The sequence below is a fragment of the Salarias fasciatus genome, chromosome 23, assembly GCF_902148845.1.
Source record: "Salarias fasciatus chromosome 23, fSalaFa1.1, whole genome shotgun sequence".
NCBI classification, from domain to species: domain Eukaryota; kingdom Metazoa; phylum Chordata; class Actinopteri; order Blenniiformes; family Blenniidae; genus Salarias; species Salarias fasciatus.
Window position 1 is genome coordinate 30,156,794 of NC_043766.1, and position 27,121 is coordinate 30,183,914.

General features: G+C 39.0%; 1 protein-coding gene across 1 annotated transcript in view; it reads left to right on the forward strand.

Annotated features, from left to right (window-relative positions):
• LOC115381578 (BMP/retinoic acid-inducible neural-specific protein 3-like) overlaps positions 1-20,188 on the forward strand; it is a 77,047-nt gene extending 56,859 nt beyond the window's left edge. Inside the window, exons 6-10 of the mRNA XM_030083063.1 lie at positions 36-272; positions 5,730-5,952; positions 16,477-16,819; positions 17,353-18,705; positions 20,178-20,188. Of these exons, the coding sequence (XP_029938923.1) occupies positions 36-272; positions 5,730-5,952; positions 16,477-16,819; positions 17,353-18,123 (1,574 nt within the window). The 3' untranslated portion in view covers positions 18,124-18,705; positions 20,178-20,188. The remainder of the gene's footprint in view (positions 1-35; positions 273-5,729; positions 5,953-16,476; positions 16,820-17,352; positions 18,706-20,177) is intronic.
• The last annotated feature ends 6,933 nt before the right edge of the window (positions 20,189-27,121 follow it).

A 27,121-nucleotide genomic window follows, 5' to 3' on the forward strand; every position in this document is an offset into this window, starting at 1 on the left:
TTGATGGCAGCACTAAACCCAGCTTGGTTTTACAGGCTTGCAAGTGATCCTTCCAGACTACTTGAGAGAAAGTTTCGTGCAGGCTGCTCTCAGCTACATAGCCTGCAATGGAGAGGGTGACTTTGTCTGTCATGGCAATGACTGCTGGTGCAGCTGCGACCCAAAATTCCCAGAGTGCAACTGCCCCTACATGGACATCCAAGCCATGGAGGAGAGCCTGGATAGGATCACAGAGACATGGGCGTTGCTCTATAAAGAATTTGAAGAATCAGGTAAGGAAGCATTCATGAAAATAATAGATTTCTGCTTCCCCTTCTCATCACAAAGCTCATCTTAAATGCAAGAAAAGCTGGATTTTTAAGTATAAATCATTTATATGAGGGGAGGTGGGGATGGATTCGAGTGTTTTATCTGCACCATTAAATCTGAGTGAGAATCCTATATGTATGTCCCTCCCTATTCTATGATTTATAGTTGAACTGTAATAGCTGGTTGAGAATCCTGGATCCTGGCACACTATCTGCATACAGCAAATTAACAACGCGACATGACCAGATGAAAAAAAAAGAAAAGAAAAAAAAAATCAACAGCTCTCAGCTCAGGTAGTTTACAATATGTCTGGAGCAGATTAATCAGCTATAAAACCCATTTATTTCCAGTCCAGCTTTTCATATCACCGGGGAAACAGAGTTTGAATGGAAGCTCTTAGCATAATGTTTGGTTATTATTGCTGTGCTCGGTCACCCTGCCTTGGCGATTATTACTCAGGTGAAATCAAAATGGATGTCCTTTTTTTTTTCCTACTCTTCAGATTTGCCTGAAATATCCGTAAGTGCAATTACTTTCAAAGTTTATGTTTTAATAGCTGGCTGTGAAGCAAGGCCAGGAGCGTGCCCAGAATGCAGACACTCCTCAAGTGTCGTAAATGTGTCCTTCAGTGAGCGATATCACAGACTTCTAACCTGCTGTTTTATCACCATAAGAAGATGCCAGAAGGTTCATCTGCTGCCTCCGACAGAAGACGGGAAAAGTGACTTCTATCGCTAACTTTGATAGATACACCAGACTCATATGAACAATTGTGTCTTGTGTGGATGATGCCCTCAGGTCAAGTCATGTGTGTATTGTTCAGCCTGATTTAAACCCATTTTGGGCCTGATTTGAATCACATCATTGGGATGATTGTACCTTGGCCTTGTGTTGCTACTTGTGCAGTACCCAGCCAGTAGAGGGCAAAGATAAATGTGCTGCTTCAACAAGAAGCCAGGAGTCTTATTACCACTCTGGTGTCGGTGACAAAATGACAAAGTGGTCAATGGCTGTGAGGATGACTCACTTCTATAATCAGCAAAAAAAGTTGCTGTTAAAAATTGTTTTAAAAATGAATTTACAGAACAAAGCAAAATATAAATGTTTGAAAATATAGAATAATGGGGCAAAATTATGAATGTTGCAAGTGTAATGGTTGGAGTCCAAATCACACACAGCAAACACATCATGCAAGCATCTTGCTCACCCTCTCCGCAAAGCACTAATATCACAACTTTAATACAGTGCACAAGAGAATTGAAATTGGATATCATGACTAAAAGCAAACTAAGAATTTCCCATTACTGGAAATTAAAAACGTGAGTAGGTTGTTTGTTAAAAAAAAAAAAAAATGATAATTGGATTTCGCTTAAAAAGTGATTTCCTCTGCTTCAGCAGTACCTAAAGTGATTTGCAGCCTGAATAGCTCCCAAATTCCAGTTTAGTGTCTGGATCAAGGGCATTCAACATGCAGACAGGTGGAAATGAGGACAGAACCTGCAACCCTGCAAGTGAGCTTTGAGCCACAGCTGGAGTATAACAATGTCCTGAAGCAAGGGAAAGATGTATTAAAGATTTCCACAGGCTTATGGAGAGTCTGCAAATATTCGAAGGCAGGAGTATATTTGACCGAGCCTTCTTTACATTGAACAACTTAATCAAAACGTGTCGAAGGGTAAAATAATTTTGAAATCTTTTCTGCAGCTCATGGACAGTTAAAAACGTGCAAACACTCAACCAAACTGCAATTCTGAAGTTCCTCTGCACCTGCATGAAGTAAAGAATACAGTATGTGGTAGATGATGCAGATCCAGCAAGTGCTTGATTTTTACTCTTTTTCAGACAGAGAGAGAGAGAGAGAGAGAGAGAGAGAGAGAGAGAGAGAGAGAGAGAGAGAGAGAGTGTGATTCATTGTGAAGTCAGGTAATACTGCATTTATATTATTTAATGACAGAAATATGTAATACATTCATATTCATTAAAATTAGAAGCTTGCTATTTGTCCTTTCGAATAAATTAGTAGCCATAATTCAAAAAAATCCCAGTGGCAGAGGTGCTCGGTCAATATTTGGCCCTCTGGTACTGATGGTGAAGTTTTTGTGGCCCTCATAATGATCCGTGTCATAATGTCACACTTTACCTGAAGCATATTTTAGCCAGAGGTTGGATTTGACAACTTAACGATACGCTGTTTCTGTACTTAACCCTTCACTTAAAATAGAAAAAAAAAACAAAAAAAAAAAAAACATATTTAATTACTTTTTCCTTTTATTCCTGCCATTTAACACCAACTGAAGGTTAATGGAAGTGATGCTGGATATAGGTGCTGGTTGTGCAGGATTTCAGGAATGTAGAAGAATTTTTAAAGCAGATGAGATTCCCATTATAGTCTCCTTATTTAAGTAGATATTCCAAAAGTCCCCGTTACTCAATGTTTTTTTTTTTTTTTTGTTTTGTTTTGTTTTGTTTTGTGGTACATGTATATTTATAGAGTAAGTTTTAACAGGTTAGTTTTCAAATATACAATAAAGTCATATTTAGAACACTTTGTTTTGCAGTATACCAGTATATACAGTATGTGTGATTTTTAAACATTATATTCTTGACCTCAAAAAGTTTTTAAAGTTAAAATAAATGTCTACAGTGAGGGTCACGTTCACTGATTGTGACCCTCAAGCTGCTTACAATGCTTTTCATTTAAACGGTTCCACTTTTACTTAAAAAAAAAAAAAATCACAAAATTAAAAAAAAAAAGAATTCGCAGAATTATATTAAGGAACCTGTTTTATATATTTATATTGTACCACTACTAATGATTATTTTTTTAAATAAATGCAGACAAAAAAAAGAGTCATCTTTCCATTCATGTATATGCAACTCTTCCCCCTAAAATAGTTGCTATTTATTTGTTGCATTTGTATTTAATGTATTTATTTTCTTCTACATAAAACCACCTGCGTGTCAAATTAATTTATCCCATACAGTACATTGAAGAAGATGCTCAAGCTAATCCTGTTTTCACATTCAACCAATTTGGGAGCTCCATTTTCAAGTTACATGGGAAAACTGTTGTGTTTTGGGGGTTTGTTTACTCGATAATGGGGCTCGGACTTCATGAAAAGTAAACATTTTGAAACTGTTCACAGGATTGAATTTTTCGAAAACTCGTCTCCATGGGATTGGAGTAAAATGCAATGTTTTAAAAATCCATCTACTTGCAAATGGGGGAAATGTGCATCTTTTCTGAATTGCTGCCACGGCATATGCACGGTGAGGGGTTTTCATTACAAAATACAAACGGCACCAACTCATTGCCTGGCATAACTACATCATCTGCCATTTCTGTTTGAACTGACTTTGTTTTCAAATGTTTCCATGTAAATCCAAAAAATGTTCTGAAAGGAAAATGCAAAAAACCTTGCGCTTTTACTGAAATGTTGTTGTGGAAATGGAACATATAAAACTAAGGACGTTTGAATAATCCACAACAATATACTGAATGTTGTGAATCGTGGCATCATGAGCACATGTAATTGCAGTTGTGATGTCCTGTGGCTACAACATCCTGTTTGTAGGATGGAGGGAAAGCCCAAAACTGACAAATTCATCTCTGCTGTAGAGCAATCAGGGGGACAAATCTGGAGAAATACCAGACGGGGCAATCACAAAGAGTCCATTCAGGTGTAGTTCATCCTCAATCTGGACACACTCCTGCCACTCCGACTTCTGCCTCTTACCCAACAAGCTACAAAGAGTCACTACAAAATCCAATGTCAAACCACATGATTAAATGCAGTTTTTTTTCATTTTCTGATAAAACTTCTTGCTATATAAAATTATTTTAGATAACAGCAGTGGCGGTCCACACCTGTGTTAATGAAGTGCTTTGAAATATCTCCAGGACAAATGTGCAGTTTTCTGCTGTGACCTTTGTGTTGCATAACTTTGTTTGACACAATTCTGTAGTTTGAAGTCTTAAACAACCTGTTTATGTTGAACAATCAAGTATATTGAAGCAACCAGTATTGTACAAACTGCCAATACCCTAATAATATTTTTAAAATGATATTTGAATTGTTGTCACCAGTTATCACAATTTCAATTCATTGTTATTTATTAATTCTATCTCCTCTTCTTAATGTACAAAGCAGCTAATAATGTAATCCATCCATTCATCCATGTTCTACACTGCTTTATCCTGATCAGGGCTACACCCTGGACAGGTTGCCAATCCATCACAGCAACCATGTAATAACTTATAGATTTATTGACAAAATATCCATCAATTTTTTTTTCAAAGTTCAAAGTTTGAATTATTTTATCAGACTATTCAGAAGTTGTGTTATTGGCAGGTATAGCTTTATTAGTTCCTTCAAGGTTTAAATTTCCTTTTCACAGTATTTGCACACAGCTTGTCTGTGTAATGCATTATTGAGAAAAGCCAGTATTTCATTCTCTCCTAATGCATTTTTCACAAACTGTGGCTCCCATTCCTGTCTTTGAGCCTCATAGCTATTTTAGATTATTGTGCATCTATGTGAAAACGTGCAGAAGATCGTAACTGCAGGTATGTTTCAGCCATCTTTGAATTAATGATCAGGTTGTAGGTTTAAAATTGAAGCAGCCTCGGGGATTGATATTAGAATGAACATCGGTACAAGATGTCTTTTGATTAATTTTGATTAATTTCTTTTTTTTTTTCAAACATTGGTTTTCAGGATTAAGCACATAAACAAGAATACAATCCCTGTGGATGATATGTAGAAAAGAATGCAATAATTATAATTATGAAATCAATTAAAAAAAAATAACTACAAAACCAGGATAAAGCTATAATTGCTTGTTTCTTTTCTCTCTCTTTTTTTTTTTTTGCTTAATATTTCACAAAGTTACTTTGTCTGAGAAGTCCAGTTCTTGTCCATATTTTTAAAACAGGTTCAAAATGGTAATCTACGTTCTTTATGCATGTTTTTCCATATTGACACACTGAAGGATTTCTCTTGTCCCTACTGTGTGAGATGAGCTATTTGAGCTTTTCCCTTCAACAATATCAATTGAGGGGCATGTAAGGTGACAAAAGGTATAAAGGGTACCTCTAGAGAGGAGAGTGGCACCGTAGATAACAACACATTAAATGGTGTAGTAAAAGCTTTAGTTTCTCGGCAACCTTGAGCACGAACCAAAGCTGTTCTTGCAATACTACAGCAAAACAGAGAAGAACTTATAAACACATATCACACACAAGTTTCCACAGAGCCTAACCTCTGTGAAATAGGTGCAATGATTAACTTTGCACTGAATCAATCTAGTAAGTTTCAAACAGATCCTCCAAGAGTTCCAGGGTGACCTCCTCTCAAAAGATCTGCTGTAACGCGCTCATGTTGCCTGACTCTACCCATGTGTTTTTTGTGTGGTTACAGATGAATTCAAGGCCTTCTATACAAGGCTGCCGCAGAACTATTTCCTGAACGTGTCAACTATACAACACTTGTGGTCCCTGGACAGCCTGTTTCAGTGGCGCTACGAACAGCTGGAGAACAGCATGCGGCTCCTCTCCAGACGAGCCCAGAGAGTCATCTTCAAGCTCTTCAGCCTCAGTAAAAGGTGTCACAGACAGCCCCAAGTCCGCATACCCAGAGAACGGTGAGCAAGCAACCACACAATTACGCGTCTCTATTCTATTCTATTCTATTCTATTCTATTCTATTCTATTCTATTCTATTCTATTTATTTATTTATAGTGCCAAAGACGAAACGGTCATTTCAAGGTACAAGGTGGTGGAGTAAAGAAACAAACTCTTTCAACAGGAAGAAACGTGTTAATGTAGCAGACAGAAGGAGAGTTTCTGCAGAACCAGACTCAGAGGAGAAGACTTTCTGCTGTTCTGGTGGGGTTAGTGGATAGAAAGTGAGGAAAAGATGTGCAGACAGATTGCGGGAAACGATTCAAACCCTGGTTCACATAGTAATCTGCATTTTTCTTTTTTTGTATGCATTTTTTCTGTCTTACCTCAAATTCTGAAAGCTGTTGAAAGCCATGTCATGTCTCCCATGTGACCAGAGTTGGAGTGTGTGCTTTTATGCGTGTGCGTGTGTGTGTATGTGTGTGAATAGCGCTTCATAGATAAAGATTGATTTGATTTGATGTGATTTGACTTTGATATGTTTAAATCCTAAATTAGAATTTCAGATTGCTCATCTCATTGTCGTGCTTTGAGGACATTTATAACCTTGTATAGATTTGTTTTTCTCTCCTCTTCCCTTACAGTCTTATTACTATCCCACAGAAGTGTAAAGGTTAAGTTAATTCATAGATTCACACAGGGATGGTCGTTTGAATTTCAGAGGTTATGTTTGTATAGAGAACTATGCAACGGAGTCTCTTTATTTCCAGTTTTTACTCGTCATCTATTTGATATTGAAACTGAAAAAGTATTTTTTCTGTTACTTTTTTTTTTAAATTATAAAAGTTCAGGTGGGTTTTCATCGACACATAATGACCCTTTAAATCACCGTATATTATTTCACCTGGAATACGTTGTTCTACTTGCTTCAACAGTGATCTTCCACAGGAGTCCACAAATCAATGATTCAATCAATATTTATAACGCTTCATCCAACTTTGATGGAATCATAAAATCTTGATTTCATTTCACTGGACTTGATCTCCCATGAAATCTTCTGAAATGTCTCCACACCTAGGTTTTACGGCTGCAATAAAAAAAAAAAAAAAAAAGTTGTTATGAAATGCCACAATTTGATCAGTTCAAATTTGAGTTGGAGGAAGAAAAAAAAAAAACATTTCCCAATTTGTGGCTCCATTTCAAGTCAGCCAATCAAGTTAATAGATCATTAAACAGCAATTTCACACTCATTGTGAAGGTGAAACTGAAATATTGGGTTCTTTTCTACTGAAGTTTGTGTGGTACAATCGATTTGAACACTGAATCGTAGATCTGTTCTCTCATCTATATTATTTTATTGCAGTATTTCTCTCCCTCTCTCTCTCTGCTTGCTTTTAAATTTCATGAAACATCTTTTTTTTATCTTTTGTCAGCAGAAAAATTGTCTAGCCATGGATTAACTTTAATCCATTTAATCCAGTTTTGTTTTCACATGAACTTTTGATCAGCATAATGCTAGAAAAGGCATCTCACTGACTCCAAACCGTTTCTGCCACTGCGCCTCCTGAAGGCGTCTTGCATCCCCGTCCCGATGCAAGGGGTCAGTCTGTGTTCTGACAATGCTGAAGCCGACACTTACAGTGACTGTGTTTCTTATATTCTTATCCTTTACTTACATAACAACAGTTTATTAATTTTTTTTTTTTTTTTTTTTTTGAGAGGGGAGAGCGCTGCTCCTTGAAAACAGATTATCCATGATAAATCCGTGTGTGACAGTGTTACACAGGAAGTAGGTTCAAAGGGAGCCATCACAGAGAAAAGCAGACTCAATTGTCAAATCCTTGGTCTTTACCCACAGTGCAGACATTTAACAGACAGTCACGCAGCAGCAGAATCCCAGAAAATGGTTTCAAGGTCAAATTTGACAAGGGAAAAAAAGAGCTGCAACGCTCAAGTGACACTAAAAAAAAAAAAAAAACCTGAGATAATCTGGCAGCCAGGAATTAGAAAGCAGGACTTTAAATACATGAGTGGCTGAATAATGAATGAAGAACAGGTGGTATCAGAAATTGGAAGGGAAACCAACTCAAACAGGAAGTACACACAAAATGCAAAAAAAAAAAAAAAAAAAAAAAAATGCACACACTCAAGAAACGAAGAAAATTGAGGGTTCACACTGCAAGGTTTCTACAAATCAACCAGTCTTCGTAATGACTGAGGTGAAATGTATTATATAAACAATTCTAAGTGCTTAAAAGACAAACGGTGATGAGGGAAAACAACTCAGGCCGAGAAAACAGTAAGTACAAAACAGGAGTAAAATAATAAAAGCCATTTAAAAGGATGCATTGAAATAAAGATTAAAATGAAGTCCAATAACACTCATTCAAATGTTATAAATGGAAACTGAGTGTTGCTAAACAGCAAAGCATCAATTTTCAGGACAAATATAGAATTAAGAATTGAAATGATTAAAAGTTACTAGGACAAAAAAAGTGTTGAAATAGGTAATTGAGTTAGAAGAAGTCCCTTATAAAGATTTATTTAAATATTTTAACACTTGCAGCTGCCCTCAGAAAGTCCCTGAAATCCTGCAGCATAGCCTTATTAAAGGTCCCCGTGTGACATTTTGAAACTGTTAACCGAGGGTCTGAGGGGCCAACCTGTCTCAAATGCTCTGGCCATGTGGAATAAATGTCCTTCTGAAAGGCTAAGAAATGCGTTAAATAAGAAGATTTGAGAAGATTAAGACCCCCTAAATTTCTCTGACAGTATGGTTAGGTTTCAGAGTTTTGAACTGGGTCTAGTTGGATTAAGTAGTTATGGTATGATTTTTTTTTTTTGGCAGTATATAAATTTTTCATTAAAGTTTAAATAGTATAAAATTTGAAGATAATTTCAGTCATATATTGAATATCGCAATATCTTATCTTCCCTTATGTTGTTTTCATTGCAAAATGTTCCCACTCTATGCTGTCTCTCTGTATATTTACAGAAAAACAAAACCAAACAAAGTGTATTGTTTTTTGCATTTTCATTGCACAAAAGTTATGTATCTACATGGCAACATTTAGAAAACAACCTCCATTTACATGGAAACAGCAGCACCTTTGAAAATGATGTTAGCCTTCCTGTTGGGTCACAAGTGGCTGCCCTTAGTTGTTTAAAATGCTACGAACAATAACAATGGAAATACAAGAACATTTGGATGGACAGGAGACCCGCTTTGATTATTATTACACCAGACTCTCAACTGTAAAACTACCAAGTCGCAGTAGAATACTGACTAGGAGCCATGACATTTTGGAGGTAAACATTGTTATTGTCCAGCTACTGGCACATTTATCTACTGGAGCTATTTACCATGCCTGCGGTGCACATTTGCAACGGCAGCAGGTCAGAGAAGTTGCTGTGTCTCCTGTTTCTGTGAAGCCAGTGTCAATGTTAGGGATGCACATGGTTAACCGTTAACCGATAACAGGAACTTTGACCGGTTAATACTCTCGGTTATTTTTTATTTACTTTTTTCTTTTAAGCTCCAGCTGGAGCGGAGCTCTCCACAGAGCTCGTGCGTCTTCATGCACGCTGGCATTATATTACAGATATCAATGACGCCGCTGCAGATGACACCTTCAGTCACTGATTAATTCCAGGTGCCTTCATGTTGTACAGTAGGGGAGGGTGTGTGTATCTTTGTGCGCATTGACGCATGTGGCACAAACCCGGCGTTACATTGAATATTATTTTTCATCTCCAGACGCCGCGGGTATCTTTGCCTTCGGTATGAAGCCACATCATCCAGAAAAATACTAAGCTCCATCAGAACTGTTTAAAAATCGGATTTCAGAAGCTAAAACTTTATTTAGGAAATTAATCAGAACACACAAAGAAATCACCAGCGCGCTCACTCTCGAGTCGACATAATTTAAAAAAACAATAGGAGATGATTGAAGCCTACAGTACTGTTAATTATATCTAAATCTTGTAGCTTTTTTTACATTTTAGATGAGAATTTGCTGTCATTGTAAATCTGCACTTAAGCACCGGACTGCGCCAAGTCAGTCACTCACTCGGAGCGCACATTTCCGTGTCGGAATGGTGGGACGTTTGCATGCCAGAATAGTGGTGTTTCGGAATGGTGATATGTCTAAATAGTGGTGCGTCGGAATGTCGGAGTGGCAGCATGTAACCACTCAACAGGGCATTCAAAAGTCGTCCATGCTTCGAGTCGCTTTGGAGCCTCGGCGCTCCACCGAGGCGCACGCTCTTTCTGTGAGCGTTCCATGCAGGCGCAGTGTTCCACACATCCTCGAGAAGCTTTTCCGGCACTACAGACTGTTTATCTGCTCCTTTATTACAGACTATTTAGAGAAAATTAAGCAAATACATTGTCAGTACATTATCATTTAATATTAAAGTTTATTTAGCCTTTTTTTTTCTTTTTTCTGAATCGCGGGGGCGGCGCCGAAGCGATTCTGTCGGCAGACCTTCTCCTCCCTCCAGACAGTCTGCTGTCTCCATCCACGAGATTTTCACTCTGGTGTGTGGAGCGATCAGGCTAGGGCTCCGTCTGCCTTCACTTTTACCGTCATGTTTTGTTTGCTGTGGCGCTCTGGCGATGCATATACCGGCGCGACCTGCGCACAACGCGGTCATAAACTCTGGCTGCTGCGTGGACGTCCGCAGATCGGTCCACGCAGGCCAATGCGTAATGCACACCCACGCAGACGTGTGAAGCATGGACGGGCCTTAAATCTCATCGGTTAACGGTTATTAACCGGTTAAAGGGCGTCGGTTATCGGTCATAGAAGAAATATAAAATGTGCATCCCCAGTCAATGTGCTTTCAAAACCTTGGGTTTTCCCCTCTTTCCGTGGAGACGCACATTTTCAAAATGTTGCATTTTCGGTGATTCGGACCACCATTGATTAAATGGACACCCAAAATGCTATGAAAGATTTATGTTTTCACATCAAAATACCCTGTAAACTTGGCCCAAGTGTTTGTACCTGAACATGTAAATTTATATATTGGCAGTTTCTTCTGTTGAAGACCATTTTCAGATTCCATAGCAGTCTTTAAGAGACTGAACAAAATAATAACTCTGGATACCTTGATCCTCCAGAAAATGGTGTTTTGCGAAGGTGATGAATCCAACCATCACTGTCAGTCAGTCACACTGCGCTCGCTCCGGCTTCGGAGCAGTAATGGTGGCAACAGCACATAAATCATGTGTCAGATTAATCTATACAGTGCACTCTGTTTAATGTCCACCCTCTTTTTTCTGTGTTGCACCTCCTCCCTATTCTCTGCATCCTCCCCAATCCCCCTTCACCCCCCCCCCCCCCCCCCCCCCCCCCCCGGTTCTTATTCTCTTCTTCACTTTGCCAAAACACACATTAATCACTGATCTATGCAGCTGATAGTCCTACCCTCTTTACAGAGAGCGTCATTCAGGAGTGTTTATCTATGTTATTACCGCCACATCAGCTGTGGAGATTTTCCTTTGTTTTCTCTCATCATAGGAATCTCCAAAGGAAGGAGATTGGGAATCCTATGTTTGTCAGTTTGCCTACAAGAGAGAAGCGGAAGCTCTTGAAAAAAAAAAAAAAAAAAAAAAAAAAATCACTCGCTCTTTAACATCCTGTTCGTGGCACTTCAGATAGATGAGAGATGCGTGATGGATTTTGCATCCTGGGGGCTACTCTTTCCACTGCGCTGACAATTATGAACAGTCGAAACAGCTCTCAGCTTAGCTTTTGTTCAGCGGGTAATGATAAGACAGCACAGTACACTTTGTGCTCAAACTTTTGCTATTAGGCATAATGATGCACATTGTCATTCCACTGATGTTTTCAGTCCTGCTTTAATCAGCTTAGAAAATGCCTTTCTTATGCATAGTCTTCTCCCAGAAAAAAAGAAGGTGCTGGGGTTTTTTTCTCCTTTTTTCTCTCCACACCTACATCAAAGTTTTGAGCGCTGAGCTGGAGGAGTCCTCTCATCTTTGTCTGACAAATTATAGAGTGCAATTAAGATTTGGCTCTAAAGGTGTTGAATGGCTCTTTAATGGTCCTTTCAATGCATTCTATAGATTTGACCAATTTCGTCTTCACAACCTCTCTGTTTTAATCACATCAGTTCTTACAGAGGGAGGAAGAAAGTTTAAAAGTATAATTGGTGCACCTCATAGGTTTGGCCTTTTCTTCCCTTACATCCTTCATATTGATTACTTTGTCCTGCCTGCTTTAGTATTGACTGACTAGTTGACTGGTGTGGGGGAAAATGCCATTAATAACATGATAACTCTTTATAGCAGTTGTTAGTAACAGGTAAATCGATCCTTGGACAATAGTTATTTTATCATTTACATGCCTTTGAAGGGCAGTTGATGATAATTGCCCAATATTAAAAATGCTTTAATTGGAGTTTGGTACAATATAAAGACAGCACGCAGTGTGTAGAGTGCTAACTTCAAAGGCGAAGATCAGTAACAATAGTAATTCAGAATTCATCCTGCTATGTCAAAGTACCTACAAATTTGACTTTGTTATTTCTGCATTCATTGTGTTTTTTACAGGTTACACTATTTTCAAAAGACAGAATATATTTAAAAAGATTTCATAATCATATCTAACAAGTAATAGTGAATCAATAATTATAATAATTATGCCGTGCTGTTTGCTATTACAGTAATCATGACAAAAAGTCATTGTAACTTGCATTGTGGATTTGACCAGCATTGAATGCCAGATGCTCATTAATCTCTAATTATGACAGGCAAAAGCTGTATGTCAATTTTTAAACAATTATATAACAATCTATACTGATTACATTGCATATTCAGAAATGACTATTCACACTGTTTTTATATTTATGCTAATTATGCATTCTCAAATCTGTATGTTTTGTCACATGCTTAAGAGCATTTTTTTAACATCTCTATATGTGCTTTTTACAAATTTTATTGTATACTTGGAGACAAAGCATGAATCCTTTTGCATAGTGTGTGAAATACAGCAAGCATTTTGAATGTTCATACTTTTTTTTTAATGAATTAGTGTAAAAGGTCTATACTTAACAGAATTTTTAATTCATGAAGAATTGACAAATGACATCAAAATCGCCCCCAGTGTTCATGTTGTCTTGCATTTATATATTATAATACAATAAATTAGACCTGCAAATCATTAGTTTTTATATTTATTGTCAGTCACTGATATCATTAGAATTATTGTGCAAATATAGACTGGGAAAAAAATTGCATATTCAAATATGATGTTTAATGTTACAAACTAAATCAATAGTTAATTTTATTCTGAAGATTCTGAAAGATAAAGGATAGTGCAATGCAGTTTGTTTTGCTATGGATAATTATACAATTGCAGTTAATAATACTTTGAACCTCTGCAAGTTAGACTCATCAAATATACTCATGTTCGTTGAGACGTATTGTGAGACTGATTTGGAGCTCAAGACCTTGTGCTTGACGCTACCCAGTTCCCCTTTAATGTGAGCTAGAACACTGACTGGGGGCATTATCGCTCAGCGTTATTGTTTCTGAGCTTTCGCAAGGTTCCTTTTGACTTAAATGGGGCAAATCCCTATGGCCATGTTGCGAAGTATTCTTTCCTTTACATGAGAGCGTTGCATTTTGATAGTCACACATTGAGAAATGCCAGCATGTCTTCTTCGATTGGAAAGAACATTTCTGAAATCACAGTAACAATGAAGAAAGAGCTGAAGTAAAATTAGTATTGATTTTGTTAAAATGCTCTTTAAAGGCTGACTGTAATACAGTTGTCATGAAGACAGAAAAATGTAATGACTGGGTGTAAAACCGTAAGTGTATTAAATATGACTGCTGCAGACTTCAGGCATACTCACAATGACTGTAAAGGTATAAACATTCGAGCACACTTAAATGATATTTTTAGTGCTGTCAGTTTTAATCGCATTGATCGCAATTTAATCGTGATTAATTCATGGAGAACTGTCAACAGTTAACTTTTTTAAAGTTGAGATTAATTGCAATGAAGAATCTAATCTTCATAAATCAGTCCCAATGTCAGGAAAAAACACTATTATCCTCTAGTTCTTTTCTTTGACCCAATTGGCAGACCTCAATGGATTAATCGCGATTAAAATTGACAGCACTAGATATTTTGTCTTTTCTTCTGTTTTGACAGAATTCTAAAATTCAGTAATCTCATGTATGTTTGTGCTCTGCTCATTACATGGCTTTAATTACAGTGAAATGAGAATAGATGTCATTCCTTCCTGGGAGACCAGAATAACTAAACAGAAGTTGTGGGTACATGGACCAGAGGGTTGGCACAGCCATTTGCATTTCCAAACCACTCACTGTGTGCATCAGATATAGCTATTTTCCAGAGGAAACGGTATGCCTTTTGAGAAAGGGTGTAGACCCCCGATGGCCTCTGATTTGAGGAAATAGTATGAAGCCAAATTCGGGCGAACCTACTTTCTCTAAAGCACAGAAAGTAGACAACTTTCAAATACATTACATGAAAAATGCTCATTTCCCCAAGTCTCAAGCAGTCAGTGTGTATTATAGAAAGCTTTTTTTCTTCAACAGGGTCATTTTAAATATTCACAAATGGAGTAGATCTTGGGAAAATGTGTAAAACTAAAAACACTGCTTCTATTTTATCTTGAAAGTTATCGAAGTTAAACAAAGGAAGCCGCTCATCATAACTTTAACTAAAACTCAAAATATTTAATACACCGAATATGGAGACAAGATGTTGCCGTTGATCCGCAAAGCAGTGGGAACAAATCATTCCTTCTCTTAATCTTTAATCCTCCTCCTTATTTTCTTCCTCCTTGTCTTCCTCCTGCACCCTCTACTCCTATTCTCCTCCTCCTTCTCCTCCTCCTCTTCTTCTTCCTTACCTCCCTCTGACTCTTTTCCTCCCCCTTGCCGTCCTCCTCCACTCCCTCATCTTCCTCCTCCCCCTCCTCCTCCTCCTCTTCCTGCCATGTCAGGGCCACTGTTAAAGCCATTGTAACCAATCATCTAGCAGCTGTCATGAGGTGGACCAATCAATAATGTACATTTACACTGTCATCATCGGCAAAAAAAAAAAAAAATACTCCCAACTCTCCAACAAAAATGCGACTACAGTCTTCACAGGTTTTTTTTTCCCCTCCTGATAGGTTCTCATTGTGAATTTCATTACCATTTGCCAATCTGCTTTTATCAATAAAGACTCTGCTGACACTCCACGGGGCTCCAGATCCAACACAATTTGAATAACGATTCTTGGGTGTTGGTTTCATCAGTATCCTCAGGTCTACATTTAGCTTATTATTTTCAACTTTTCTGTGCCTTGCAAACCAAGAGTAAGAGGACACAGATTTACAGCAGTGATTCGGAGTAATGGTGGTGGGGAGCAGCGGGACTATACATAATCACACCGGGAAGCTAACACTGCAGTCTTGTCTTGGCGACTGCTCTGCTCTGCTGAAGCTGCTGGAGGTGAAACGCTTTACCCGCAGGTAGCGGGTGATAGAAAGGAAGAGTGCCTTTGGTTCATTTCCCATGACCGCTTTTTCCATTAGGGGGTTTTGATATTCAAATGAATGATTTTATGAACTTAAGCTTGCTTCCCCACTGCCATGCGCACAATGAGATTGTGATACAGTGGAAAATGCCTCAAATGTAATCCAGAAAACATATTCAGATTAGCATAAAGTTTTTTACTTCAATACACCCTCATCAAAGAAGATTTTTTTCTCTTAAAGGAAATCCCGCAGTATATGCTGCAAATTTCTTCTCCTTAGCAAGCAAAGCGGATAAGAGGCATAAAGGGATCACAGTAGAGGAAGTGCGACAGACGGGAATCAAGCTCCAGTCCACATGAGGGAATTGTATGTGTGTCTGTGAGTAAGTTACCCTACGGCTGCAGTTTCACTTCGAATATTTATGTCAAAAACTGATCAAAGCCTGCATTCTCTGTTTCTTTTCTATCACTTTCCCTTGCTTGTTTTTTTTTTTTTTTTTTTAAAGACATTTCTTGTGCTTATATTCTTTTCATGTGCAGCCTACTTTAATAGAGCACAGTAGGTTGATAAGAAACACACAAGACGTCTGTGAAGATCTTAAGCTACAGTGACTACATGAGCTCAGGGAATTACTTTCAAGTAATTCTAATGATGCTCTCAGACTGTGAAACCATGATGATAACCAAGAAATAGTAGATGTTTGAAGTAAAACTCGCAGTGTTTTGATTTGAAATAGTACATCTTTTGTAATAATTGAAATTTTGAAGCAATATTTGTTTCCAATTTAACTTTAACAGCGCTTAAACACAGATCGTTGGACACGCAAATGACATAAACCATGTTTAGTGAAATAATCTCAAGACTGTTTGTCTTATATTTTTAACAAGCAAGCTGTCTGTCGACCAGACAGGTGTTCCAGGCTCAGTAAAGTGTTTCCTTATTAAACTAGCTTATCTTTAAAAACCTGCTCATTAACCATTCCCGCTGCTTTTCTCTTCTCTGCTCTGTTTCATTGCAGGCCTCAGTCATACTGGCTGAGTCACTTCCAGTCTCTCCTGTATTGCTCTGAGAACAACCAGCTTGGTGCATTCTCTGAGGAGCTCCACAGCTGTAGCTGCCGATACGAACACAGCCCCTGTCAGCTGCCTCCACCCTGCTCCGTTGGCGAGGGCTCGGCCTGTGCGGCGTGTGCGCCAGACAACCACACTCGCTGTGGGAGCTGCAACCCAGGTTTTGCACTGTTGCAAGGTGCCTGTAGGCCAATGGTGGCAGACTCAACGGAAAACTACCTTGGATTCGAGACGGACCTCCAGGATTTGGAGCTGGGATACCTACTACAGAGAGCCGACCGCAGGCTGGAGGTATTTTATTTTTATGTTGTCATTTCATTAATCATGTGATGATCACTGCGGGTCAAGCTGTCATTCATAGCAGGAATTAATGAAGTGAAGTATTTCAGCCATGCAAAATATTAACTTATTTCTTGTTATGAATTTTGTGTTTTTTCGTCACAACTTGAAATTTTAACCTACTGCAATACATCCTAAGATGTCACATGTGAGGCATTAAATGTGATGAGTTTTGATTGCTTTGCGCCTATATTGGTAATTATGCACAACTATGAAACAGAGCTCTAAGCATTTCCCATTTGGGACTAACACAGTAACATTTAAATATGGAGAGAAAAGGACATTTTGTCCCATCCAAATGTGTCATATTTACTACTATTTACTCCACACATTTGTCATGGCTCATAACATAACCATCATGGTCCTTCTTTGCAACTCTTTGCTAGATTTCCAACATTTTGGAACAAAGCAACCAAACCATCCGTTTTATGAAATCTTTCAGTTTTTTAGGCAAAACAAATGATTGTGTGTTTTTCATCTGATAGGTTCATGCAATCTTCATTAGCAACGACATGCGACTCAACAGTTGGTTTGATCCGTCATGGAGAAAGCGAATGCTGCTGACCCTGAAGAGTAATAAGTATAAGTCCAACATGGTCCACATGCTGCTGGGAATATCCCTTCAGATCTGCCTTACAAAGAATAGCACCTTGGAGCCTGTCCTCACTCTCTACATCAACCCCTTTGGAGGGAGCCACTCAGAAAGTTGGTATATCCCTGCCAGTGAGAACGGCTTCCCAGACTGGCAGGCCACCAAGCTGGACCTCCCCTTTGAATGTTATAACTGGACTCTGACGCTAGGGAACAAGTGGAAGACGTTCTTTGAAACGATTCACATCTACCTTCGGAGCAGAATAAAGACTCAGGATGGAGTGAATGACAGTGTTTATTATGAGCCTTTAGAAATGACTGATCCCGCTCGGAACCTGGGCTACATGAAGATCAACAGCATCCAAGTGTTTGGTTACAGCATGCACTTTGATCCAGAGGCAATTCGTGACCTGATTCTGCAGCTGGATTATCCGTACACCCAAGGTTCGCAGGACACAGCCATGCTGCAGCTCTTGGAAATACGGGACCGGGTGAACCGGCTGTCCCCTCCTGGTCAACAGAGGTTGGACCTCTTTGCCTGTCTTCTCAGGCACAGACTCAAACTGACTGCCAGTGAAGTGGTTCGCATCCACGCATCCTTACAGGCCTTCACTTCACGTCTGCCCAATTCTGTGGATTACGAGACCACCAAGCTGTGCAGTTAACAGCTGCTCGGAGGGAGTGCTAGACTGAAAATGACCACAAGGAAAATTCTTGGACATACGAGTTATGCCCTTTGTGGTGCTTACAATTTTTGTGCTTGGTCTCTATGGATTAACAGACTGTAGTTAATCACGAGACGACCAGCTGTGGACAGCTGAAGAATGTACTCATCTGGTTGTTTTCCTTTTGTTTTGTGCCAATTACCTTCAGTGCTATATTATAAAGAATGGGCCAGACCAATGAGTTTTGAGAAATTGCACAACAGTTTCTCGACAACAAACTCTTTAAACAAAAGAATCCTACGGTAGAAGTACAGATACAACTACATAAAATTGAGTCGCCCTGTTTCAATATGACTGCTCATTTATACTGTAAGTACCAATGCCAAATGAATGGACATTTTATGGGGAAAAAAATAAGGTACAGTCTGTTTGTTTGTAATTTTTATATGTTCATTTGCTTTAGTGACAGTGCACTTTCCATGAAGACCAGAATACAGTGGTGTCAGTTAAGATTTTGTAGATAAATTGATATTAAAACATCATGTTATAACAGATTGCTGGTGTTTGAAACATTTTTTAAATGTGATAATAGGACTGAATCTAAATGATTGCCTGAGTGATTACATTGTATAGCAATATCCATCCATCTTCTGTATCACTGTATCCAAATTTGGGTCACTGTGTGCTGGATCTGATCCCAGCTGACTTTGAGCCAAGGCAGGGTTCACCCTGGACAGGAAGCCAGTCCATCATAGGGCAAAGGCAGAGAGAGATTGGCAACATCAAATAGTTGTGATACTTGTGTACATACCTTTGGTTCCTTTCAGCATACTAAATTCATGGTGAAAACTATATACATACGCACTTGGCACGGAAATGGTGCTTTGAGCCATCAGTGACTTTCTCACTATGACTGGAATGGTGCACTATGCCTCCAAATTGAAAATGTTTTGCCATGTCATTGGGCATGTTAATGAACAAATATATTAGATCAATAAAACTTTGAAATTTGAATTGAATCTGTCTCAACATTAAAGACGAGGTCCAAAAAAATATGTTATCATGAAGTTTGCTAAAGGCCATGGGAGTCTCGCTGAGGAAATGCCACTTGCCACAATAAGAGCAGCATTTCTGCAAAGGTTGAGATGATTTGCATCTTCTTTTCAAATGCATTGAAAACACTTTCAATCATAAGTAATGCAAATGTTTTCAGTTGTAAATCATATTGTGCTTTGCATATGATATGACTGGCATAAACTCAGTATTTTCATGATCTGGAACAGATATCATCCCACATTTACAATGGCAAACACAGCGGTGTGTGTAATTACATGCGTCTGTCAGATGCAGTTCTCAATGTGCACCTTTCCACAATAATATGTAAATTATATTAGGTGTTTACTCATTTCCATATGCACAAAGCTTTCGTAAGCCAATCCCTAATTGTGGACACGATTGGCTCAGTCTGCCACAGCGTGGACATCCTGTGCTAAAATTTTACCTCAGTTGCCTCGGTTCTCAGTGGTTTGAATTACCGGTGACTGTGACAGTGCACAAGGCTAATTATATCTAATTATTTAACTCTTTGCAAAATTATGCACCCATGAAACTGCATTAATAATGAAATTATAACTATAATTATTGTAAATGCTTTATACACAATATCATTAATATACAGACAATTCCATTAGCAGTCATATATTTCACTCACTAATCATAAGCAGTATATATATATATATATATATATATTGTTTGATCAAGACATGTGAGAGTACACTCCCTCTGGACAATATTTGATTCAGTTGTGAGGAAACCTCTTTTTGTTTGAAGTGAAGTAAATTAAAGTTAGCTGAGGCAAGCCAGTGTGAAATTAAAACTATAGAGTTCAAACTGTAGAACGACATAGTGGGTTTGTGTTAATTTTGCGCAATTTTCTGACAAAGCCGAGTGCTAAGAACACTGGAGAACAACTTCGGTCTCAACTTGCAGGTAAGTAAAGAGCAAAGATTTCTGTCAGCACTTGACTTGAATGTATAGGTACAAAGGTTGCTTAGGGAAGGTTTCAGCTCTTTCATCAGGTTCAGTTGGAAATAATTTATTCTTTCTCACTCTTTTTTTTCACATAAAATCACATGGATACTGAATGAGGCAGTTGGTTAACTCCTTTCACTCTATACTATAGAATTTCTCACAATACTTAAACTTATCTCTACAAAAAGGGACCAACACTCTCAGCTTTTGCAGTTACTTTCATTGAATAATTGCAATTCATCTCTTCTCTATTATTTTTCACTTAGCAGGTTGATTTCATGGCCACATTGGACTCTTTTGTGCAAGTTGTGCAAGGGTGTCATCCATAAAAGGAACGGCAACAACACAAGTTATCATGAAAATTATCCACTTCATTACTACCAACGAGCATTAGTCTGAAAGTCATGCTTTGTGAGATTGTAAAACCTACATCAGGGGTCGGCAATTAGACAAGCCGTTGGGCCAATCGCAGGCTGGGGGTTGGGGCTCATGCAATCTGGAGAGCGGGGGGGGGGGGGGGGCACGCATCCGCGGACCAGGGGGGAGAACCGTCAATTCAGGGTGCGTGCGTCCGCTCGAGGGCCCGGAGTAATGCATGCGTACGTGCGTACATGTGCGCACATGACATGTGCACACGTGCGTTCGTGCATGTTGGAATCCTCTCGCGGGCCGCATTGGACGGTTCGGCGGGCTGCCTATTGGGGAACCCTGACCTACATAATGCAATAGTTGAAGTTTTCTGTACATTTCGCTGTATATCATCAGAAAACATCATTAGAATTAGCTTTATGTTGAGACTATAGTAGCATCCAGGAAGAACTGAATGGTTGTGTGAAAACATTGACATTTTCATCACAATAAAGAAAAAAAGTAAAGTTTTAATTTAAAGGTTATTATGGCTCTATTTTACTGTTACGGCCCACTCAAGATTAAATTAGTCTGTATGTGGCCTCTGAACTAAAATTTGTTTGACACCACTGCTTTTATGAGTTGGTTTTGGCATGTTTGACACTCATGTTTTGAACAGAGCAACTGCTGCAGGAGATGTGTGCTGCCTGCTACCCCATACAAGTTTACTAATGCAACAGCTACCTGCAGTCTTTCACAACACTTGCAATTTTCTCATACACATCTATTCTTCTTCATCGGCCTGAGAGCTCTCGTAGACAATTCGTAACAACACAGCAGTGAACAGATATGGTGTTAGGCACTGACAGAGGACAGCAGCTGCTGCTATTGTGCTGCTGTCATGCCGCTTCCGCTGTGTGGCCAGTTTAGACAAGGTGATGGGACCAAATACCAATTAGCTCAGGCGGCGCACAGCACTTTTTGTTCAACTCAAGCCAGCCAACAGCGAACTGCGCCTGCAAGAAATGTCTTTGTGTGATTGTGTCAACATGTCAAGGCTGCGGAGAAGAAGGAACACACAAAAGTTTTACTTAAGCATCAAGAGCCATCATTTGAAGACAGTGCGTGTCTGAGCAGTGACCTTGTATCATTTAGATGTGTTTTGGAGTAATCACTGGCTCAGGGGCACTTTGACATATTTTTTGACTCTGAAATCCCCATAATCAGTCAGTTCTATGGATTCAGGGTGGTGCTGGGTGGAAAGATATGCCATCACTCATGCCAACTTCAAAAAAGACAGCAAAAAAAAAAGAAAATGAAAAATAGTATGATGGTGTGGCAAAAAGCTGTGGTGGGTAGACTCTGGTCTGAACATGCAATAGCAACAGAATTAAGGGACACCAGAGTTTGTATGTTTGTTTGTTTTTATAGATGTTTGCTTTTTAGGTAGTGAGCTTGGTTGAGCTTGAGCTTGCTTGAGTGAGCTTGAGCTTGGGTGGCAGTTTTTGACTTTGCACTGATAAATTCACTGTCAGTGATGACCATTGTCAGCCATGACCTCCAAAGCAGTTGCTTTTGAGGCATATTTCACACTTGTGATGCCACTCCATGGTCTGGACAGAAGCTGCCTAACTGAGAGGAATTTTCACTTTACTCTAGCCCGATTAATAATCATGTAGGCAGTTTTAGTAAGGAAATGAAACACATGCTATACTCCACTGTGCTATACGAACTGGGACACGACATCCATTTCAAAGCTGTGTGCATCAATAAGTGCAACACCAAAGCATTCTGTTATTATTGCAGAGGGTTTTTAACAAATTGACAAGATGTGTGGTATTTAATCAATCCAAGGAACTTCTCAGCTAACTGCATAACCTACAATTTGTTGAAGGAATGAAACACACTTGATGTCCGTCATATCCTGTGGTTTGTCAGCTGGGACAACTTTGTATCTGATCTATTGAAAGCACTTTAATCACCACGAGCGAGGAGATTTTTAACTCTAGAAGCAATGAAAACAATTTAACAGTAGCACGCTATGTAGACCCAGTGGTGATGTCTACTACCAAACCCACCCTGCAAATCACCTACTGGTTTAGTTAGCCAAAGTCGAATAATATTGATTGTTGTAATTTTCACAAATGATACTTAAATTCCCCATTAATGGACGCTTGGTGGAAATTATCTTTTCAATTCTCCAACCATTTTTTCCATGGCTGACTCAAATGGGGACACATGGAAAGATGCCTTTTAAATACTGTTTGCATGTATTCAATCGCACTGGTATTCTGAGTTGTTCAACCGCAATAGGTACAAAGACCAAAAGTGAATCTCTGCTAGTAGAATAAATTGCAAGTTCGCACAATAGCATGCAATTTACTGGGGTCTTGCACAGCAGTGTCAAGTTTTTCCCCATCAAGTGACATTTCCCCAAGGGTGTCTGAAGATGCCGTGAAAGAGCTGGTATCTTTTCAAGATGAGGAGAGAAGGGGTAAAGAGGTGAGTGGTACATATGCTAGAGCCTGCAATTCAACACCCTGAATTTCATTTTTTTTTCTTTTTTTAATCAGGCCCAAAAACGGTAATGGCATCCAGTTTTTTGGGACCAAATTCAGACCAGATGAGAGAAACACTCCTAATTAACTCCTCAACAGCACAGTCAAACCTCAGTCAGAACTCCTGATTGTGAGCTTGAATTCCAAAACTTTTTAGTACATATAACCTGTTTATGCGACACCCTACAGAGACGAGGTCAGCTCTTTCAGTTCTCTCTGACACTGAAATTGGCTTTTTTTTTTTTTTTTAGTTAGGTCAATTTATCTTTTAGCTCTTTTATTCCAATCCAGTTGTTGCTGACAGAACTTAGCGTGCACATTTCTCCTGACTACCACTTTAAGGCCTTGCTTACACAAGAGCAAGCTCCTTGAAACTGTATATTTTTCCATTTGTTTTTCAGTAAAGTCATGCGCAGGCAGCTACATTTGATCTTTCGGTCTGTACAGGTAATGTTAAAAAACTCACCATGCCTGGTCGTCTTTTTGTAATTGTGTCTGAAGTTGTTACAGAGGTCAGACACACCTGCATTAATCAGCTCGTCCCACCATGAAAGACAGGAAACAAGGAGCCTCCTGAATTTCAGGAAGTGGTGAAGTTGTGCATAGAGTCCATGCTGCATTGAGATGCAATTTCTTGTTTGTTTGTTTGTTTTACGCTCTAATCATTCAATGTCTCTAAAAAGCGAGACACTGTTAACTTTTCTCTGTGGTAGGCGCCATTTACTCAGCATTTTCACAAGAAATCAGAAACATTTTGTTGCAGTTTGGATGTGTATTTACACGACAGTGATGCCTGGAGCCACTGAAAACAGCTGCAGAGGTGAAGCGTATGTAAACATCTCCTTGTTAATAGTGGAAATTCAACTTTTTGGAAACTCTGCTCCTATGCATGCAGACTACAGCCATATTAAGTAATTGTTTTGTACATGTGCAAGGAGATGGACAATAACAACATTTTCCTCCAGAGTGTCATGAGTCTCGGTCCATATTCTCCTGCGACTTGGTAGTTTTAGAGTCACCCAGAACAGCATTTGAAATTCTTAATATGTCTTTACAAATGTCTTTGAATTTTCCACTGTTCATGTCTATGCTGCATAGTTGTTTGTGCACATATATGTTGTTTCATTACAAAAAAAAAACAAACAATATCAACTTCTGGCCTGGCATGCTGACTACATTGCTTTCAGCATTTATGCTTTTTCCATGTAAATGTACATCAATTCTAATGTCTTGTAATTGCAAACTTTTTCTGAAGCAAAGACTCAGAGGATCCACTTTCACTTGAAACACTGTCATGTAATTCGAGCCTACATGTGAATGAACTCTATTAAAGGCTTTTTTCTTTTCCAATTTAAAGGTGCATGGAGTTTGCATGTTTCATGCAAAACAACGGCCCCTGCAGGCCTTGGACATAACTGCAGCTTAGTGAAATGCTCGTGCCTGTGGCTTTCGTCCATGTACGTGCACGGAAGAGGGGAACTCCTTCCTTCCTCTTTTAGTAGCGCTCGAGTAAAATTCAAGTTTCTTTTACCTGGTGGAGTCTGTGCTGGAGCTGTGGCAGTGCAAGAAGCCAGTCTTTTCTTACTTTCTGGAAGATCCATCCTCAATACTGCTCAGTTTGCTCGCTAAGCATCTGGCGGAGTAATGGCGGACAAAACGAAATCTAAGCAAGTCAGGCCAGCGGGAGTGCGCATTATGTCACATCCTCTCAAATTCTCCCTAAGAAATACAATTTGCCGGACCGGCACTGCAACTTTCAAGTGACAATTTTAGCGCTGTTAGCGGTACTTGCAATGAATATGTCAGAGCACATTCTACACATCATTGAATATTTGCAACGTATTTATGGTGGAAAATAAGTATTTTTAAAGTTGAAAAACTCCTTAATGCACCTTTGACTTTACATTTTGACATGCTAGATGTTCATACTGCTAAAGCCAGAACATCTGCATTAGTTCATGAGTGACCAACACTTTTCTTAGTTGCTGCACTGTCACTGAACTTTATGAAGGAGATGGCAAACAAATACCACCCTACTGTCAAAAAGTGTGTGGTGGAAATTCTATCCACTGTGAATTACTGTGAATCTTGTATTCACAGTAAAGCAGGAAGGTTTTGGCATATAGCTGTTTAAATGCTGCAGTCAAGTGTTTTGCACTTGCCAATCAACAAAACAGACTCTTTTGGTACTGGTAATGGTGTACAGTTACAAAAAGCAAACATGATAAGAATATTGTAATGTCATGTAACGTCAATTCACATACATATTTTTGGACCATGGGAGGAAATCAGAGTACCCATAGGAAACCCACTCATAAACAGAAAGAACATAAAAAACTCAACACACACACACACACACACACACACACACACACACACACACACACACACACACACACACACACAATAAAACAGCTGATATTTGAACATAGGGCTTTCTTGCTGTGAGGCAAAAGCCCTAATCACTGCACCACTGTGTGGCCAATTGAAAAGGAAGTGTCTTCCATTTCCATCCCTATTTTGGAAGCAGTTTTCAAAAAAAGTGCCCTCTTCACAGAACTGCAATGCTGTTGTTGTGTAAATAAACTGGTATGTTCTTAGAAAATAGTGGGAACCAATAAATGAGATAAACAGAGCGCGATAGTGGACCTAAGCCTTCTGCATTATGAATATCTAATATTTGACACAATTCACCAGAGCATCACACATCTGTAAAAGCACCAACTCAGTTTTGTTAGAAACAATAGAAAAAATGTCAGAAACTAAAGTTTATAGTACAATTTTTAGACAAATCTACAACTGCATGATCAAAATAAAATTCACCATCCATATTAGAACAAAGTTGAAAAGATCATTGACTGGTGTTGAGGGGAAACATAAACTTTCAAAATCACTGACTTTTGGCAATGTCATTGCTCCAGCATAGTTGTTTTTCTGTATTGTCAGTGAAGTATTAGTGATTATTAATGTGAGGAACAAGATGTCATCTCCTATCATGTAGGCTACATGTCACAGTGACGCGATGGACCAAAGGGAAGCCAAGCATCTGTGAAGGTTAACAGTCATCACCTCAGTTTGTCTGATCCTGCCATCCGCTCATGTCAAAAGCTACGTTGGATGAGGGCTGTACATGGATGAGTAGTGTTTGATGAGTGGTTTTGTGAGAGGTGGAATGCATTACCAAATGTCAGCACGTCTTTTCCTGGCTCCGGCGGTGTCAGTTACACGGAGGAGAGGGGTGCTCCAGCATGGCATGAAAGTAGCAGCAAGGTAAGAGTGAAAGACGTCGCTTCTGGATGTGTTTGCGAGTTGGTTGTGACTTTGTTTCAACTTTGAGTTCACAAAAAAACAGTCTCCAATCTGGGTAGCACATCTTAAGGTCATCGAACCTGAAGATGACCTTGGAGGGAAAGGTACTGCGGCACTTTACACAGCCTTGTGCACATTGTATAGGAAATCTTTGTTCATGCGAAGAATAATTAAACATGTACAATGCCAGAGTAATTAGGGATATGAATGGTGTTTGCAAAAGAAAAATGGAAATGGGGCACTAAAAAAATGGATCTCTCCTCCCCACAGTATATGTTCTTCCTCTAGCAAAATAAAATAAGATCCCAAGGTAGTATAGGGATAATTATGGTGTTTAACAGCACTATGCTCATTGTGCAATTACCAGACTGGATTCTAAAACCCTTTCTGCAATGGCAGCTAGTCATAATTCATTACTGCAAGCTTGTAAATAGCTCATTTTTTATACCTCCAGAGCCTCCAGCCTCCCTCGTCACAGAGTGGGTGGCGTGAAGGAAGCTTTGATTAGAAAAACCGACCTTTACTTGTCTGTCAATCAAAGGTATCACAGACACGTAAAAGCCAGTCCAGTCCACAGTAAATCTGCCTAATTAAATTCACTGTTTGAGATTTACTGAGGGGGATGTTTCTCTCTTTCTTCCCCCTGTCTTTTTTAAAATTCTGTTTCAGCTGAACCTGCAGAGGAACTTTACCAGAGGGTGAATATTTACACTTTTGACCTTGGACTTCTTAAATCAACATCTGGGACAACA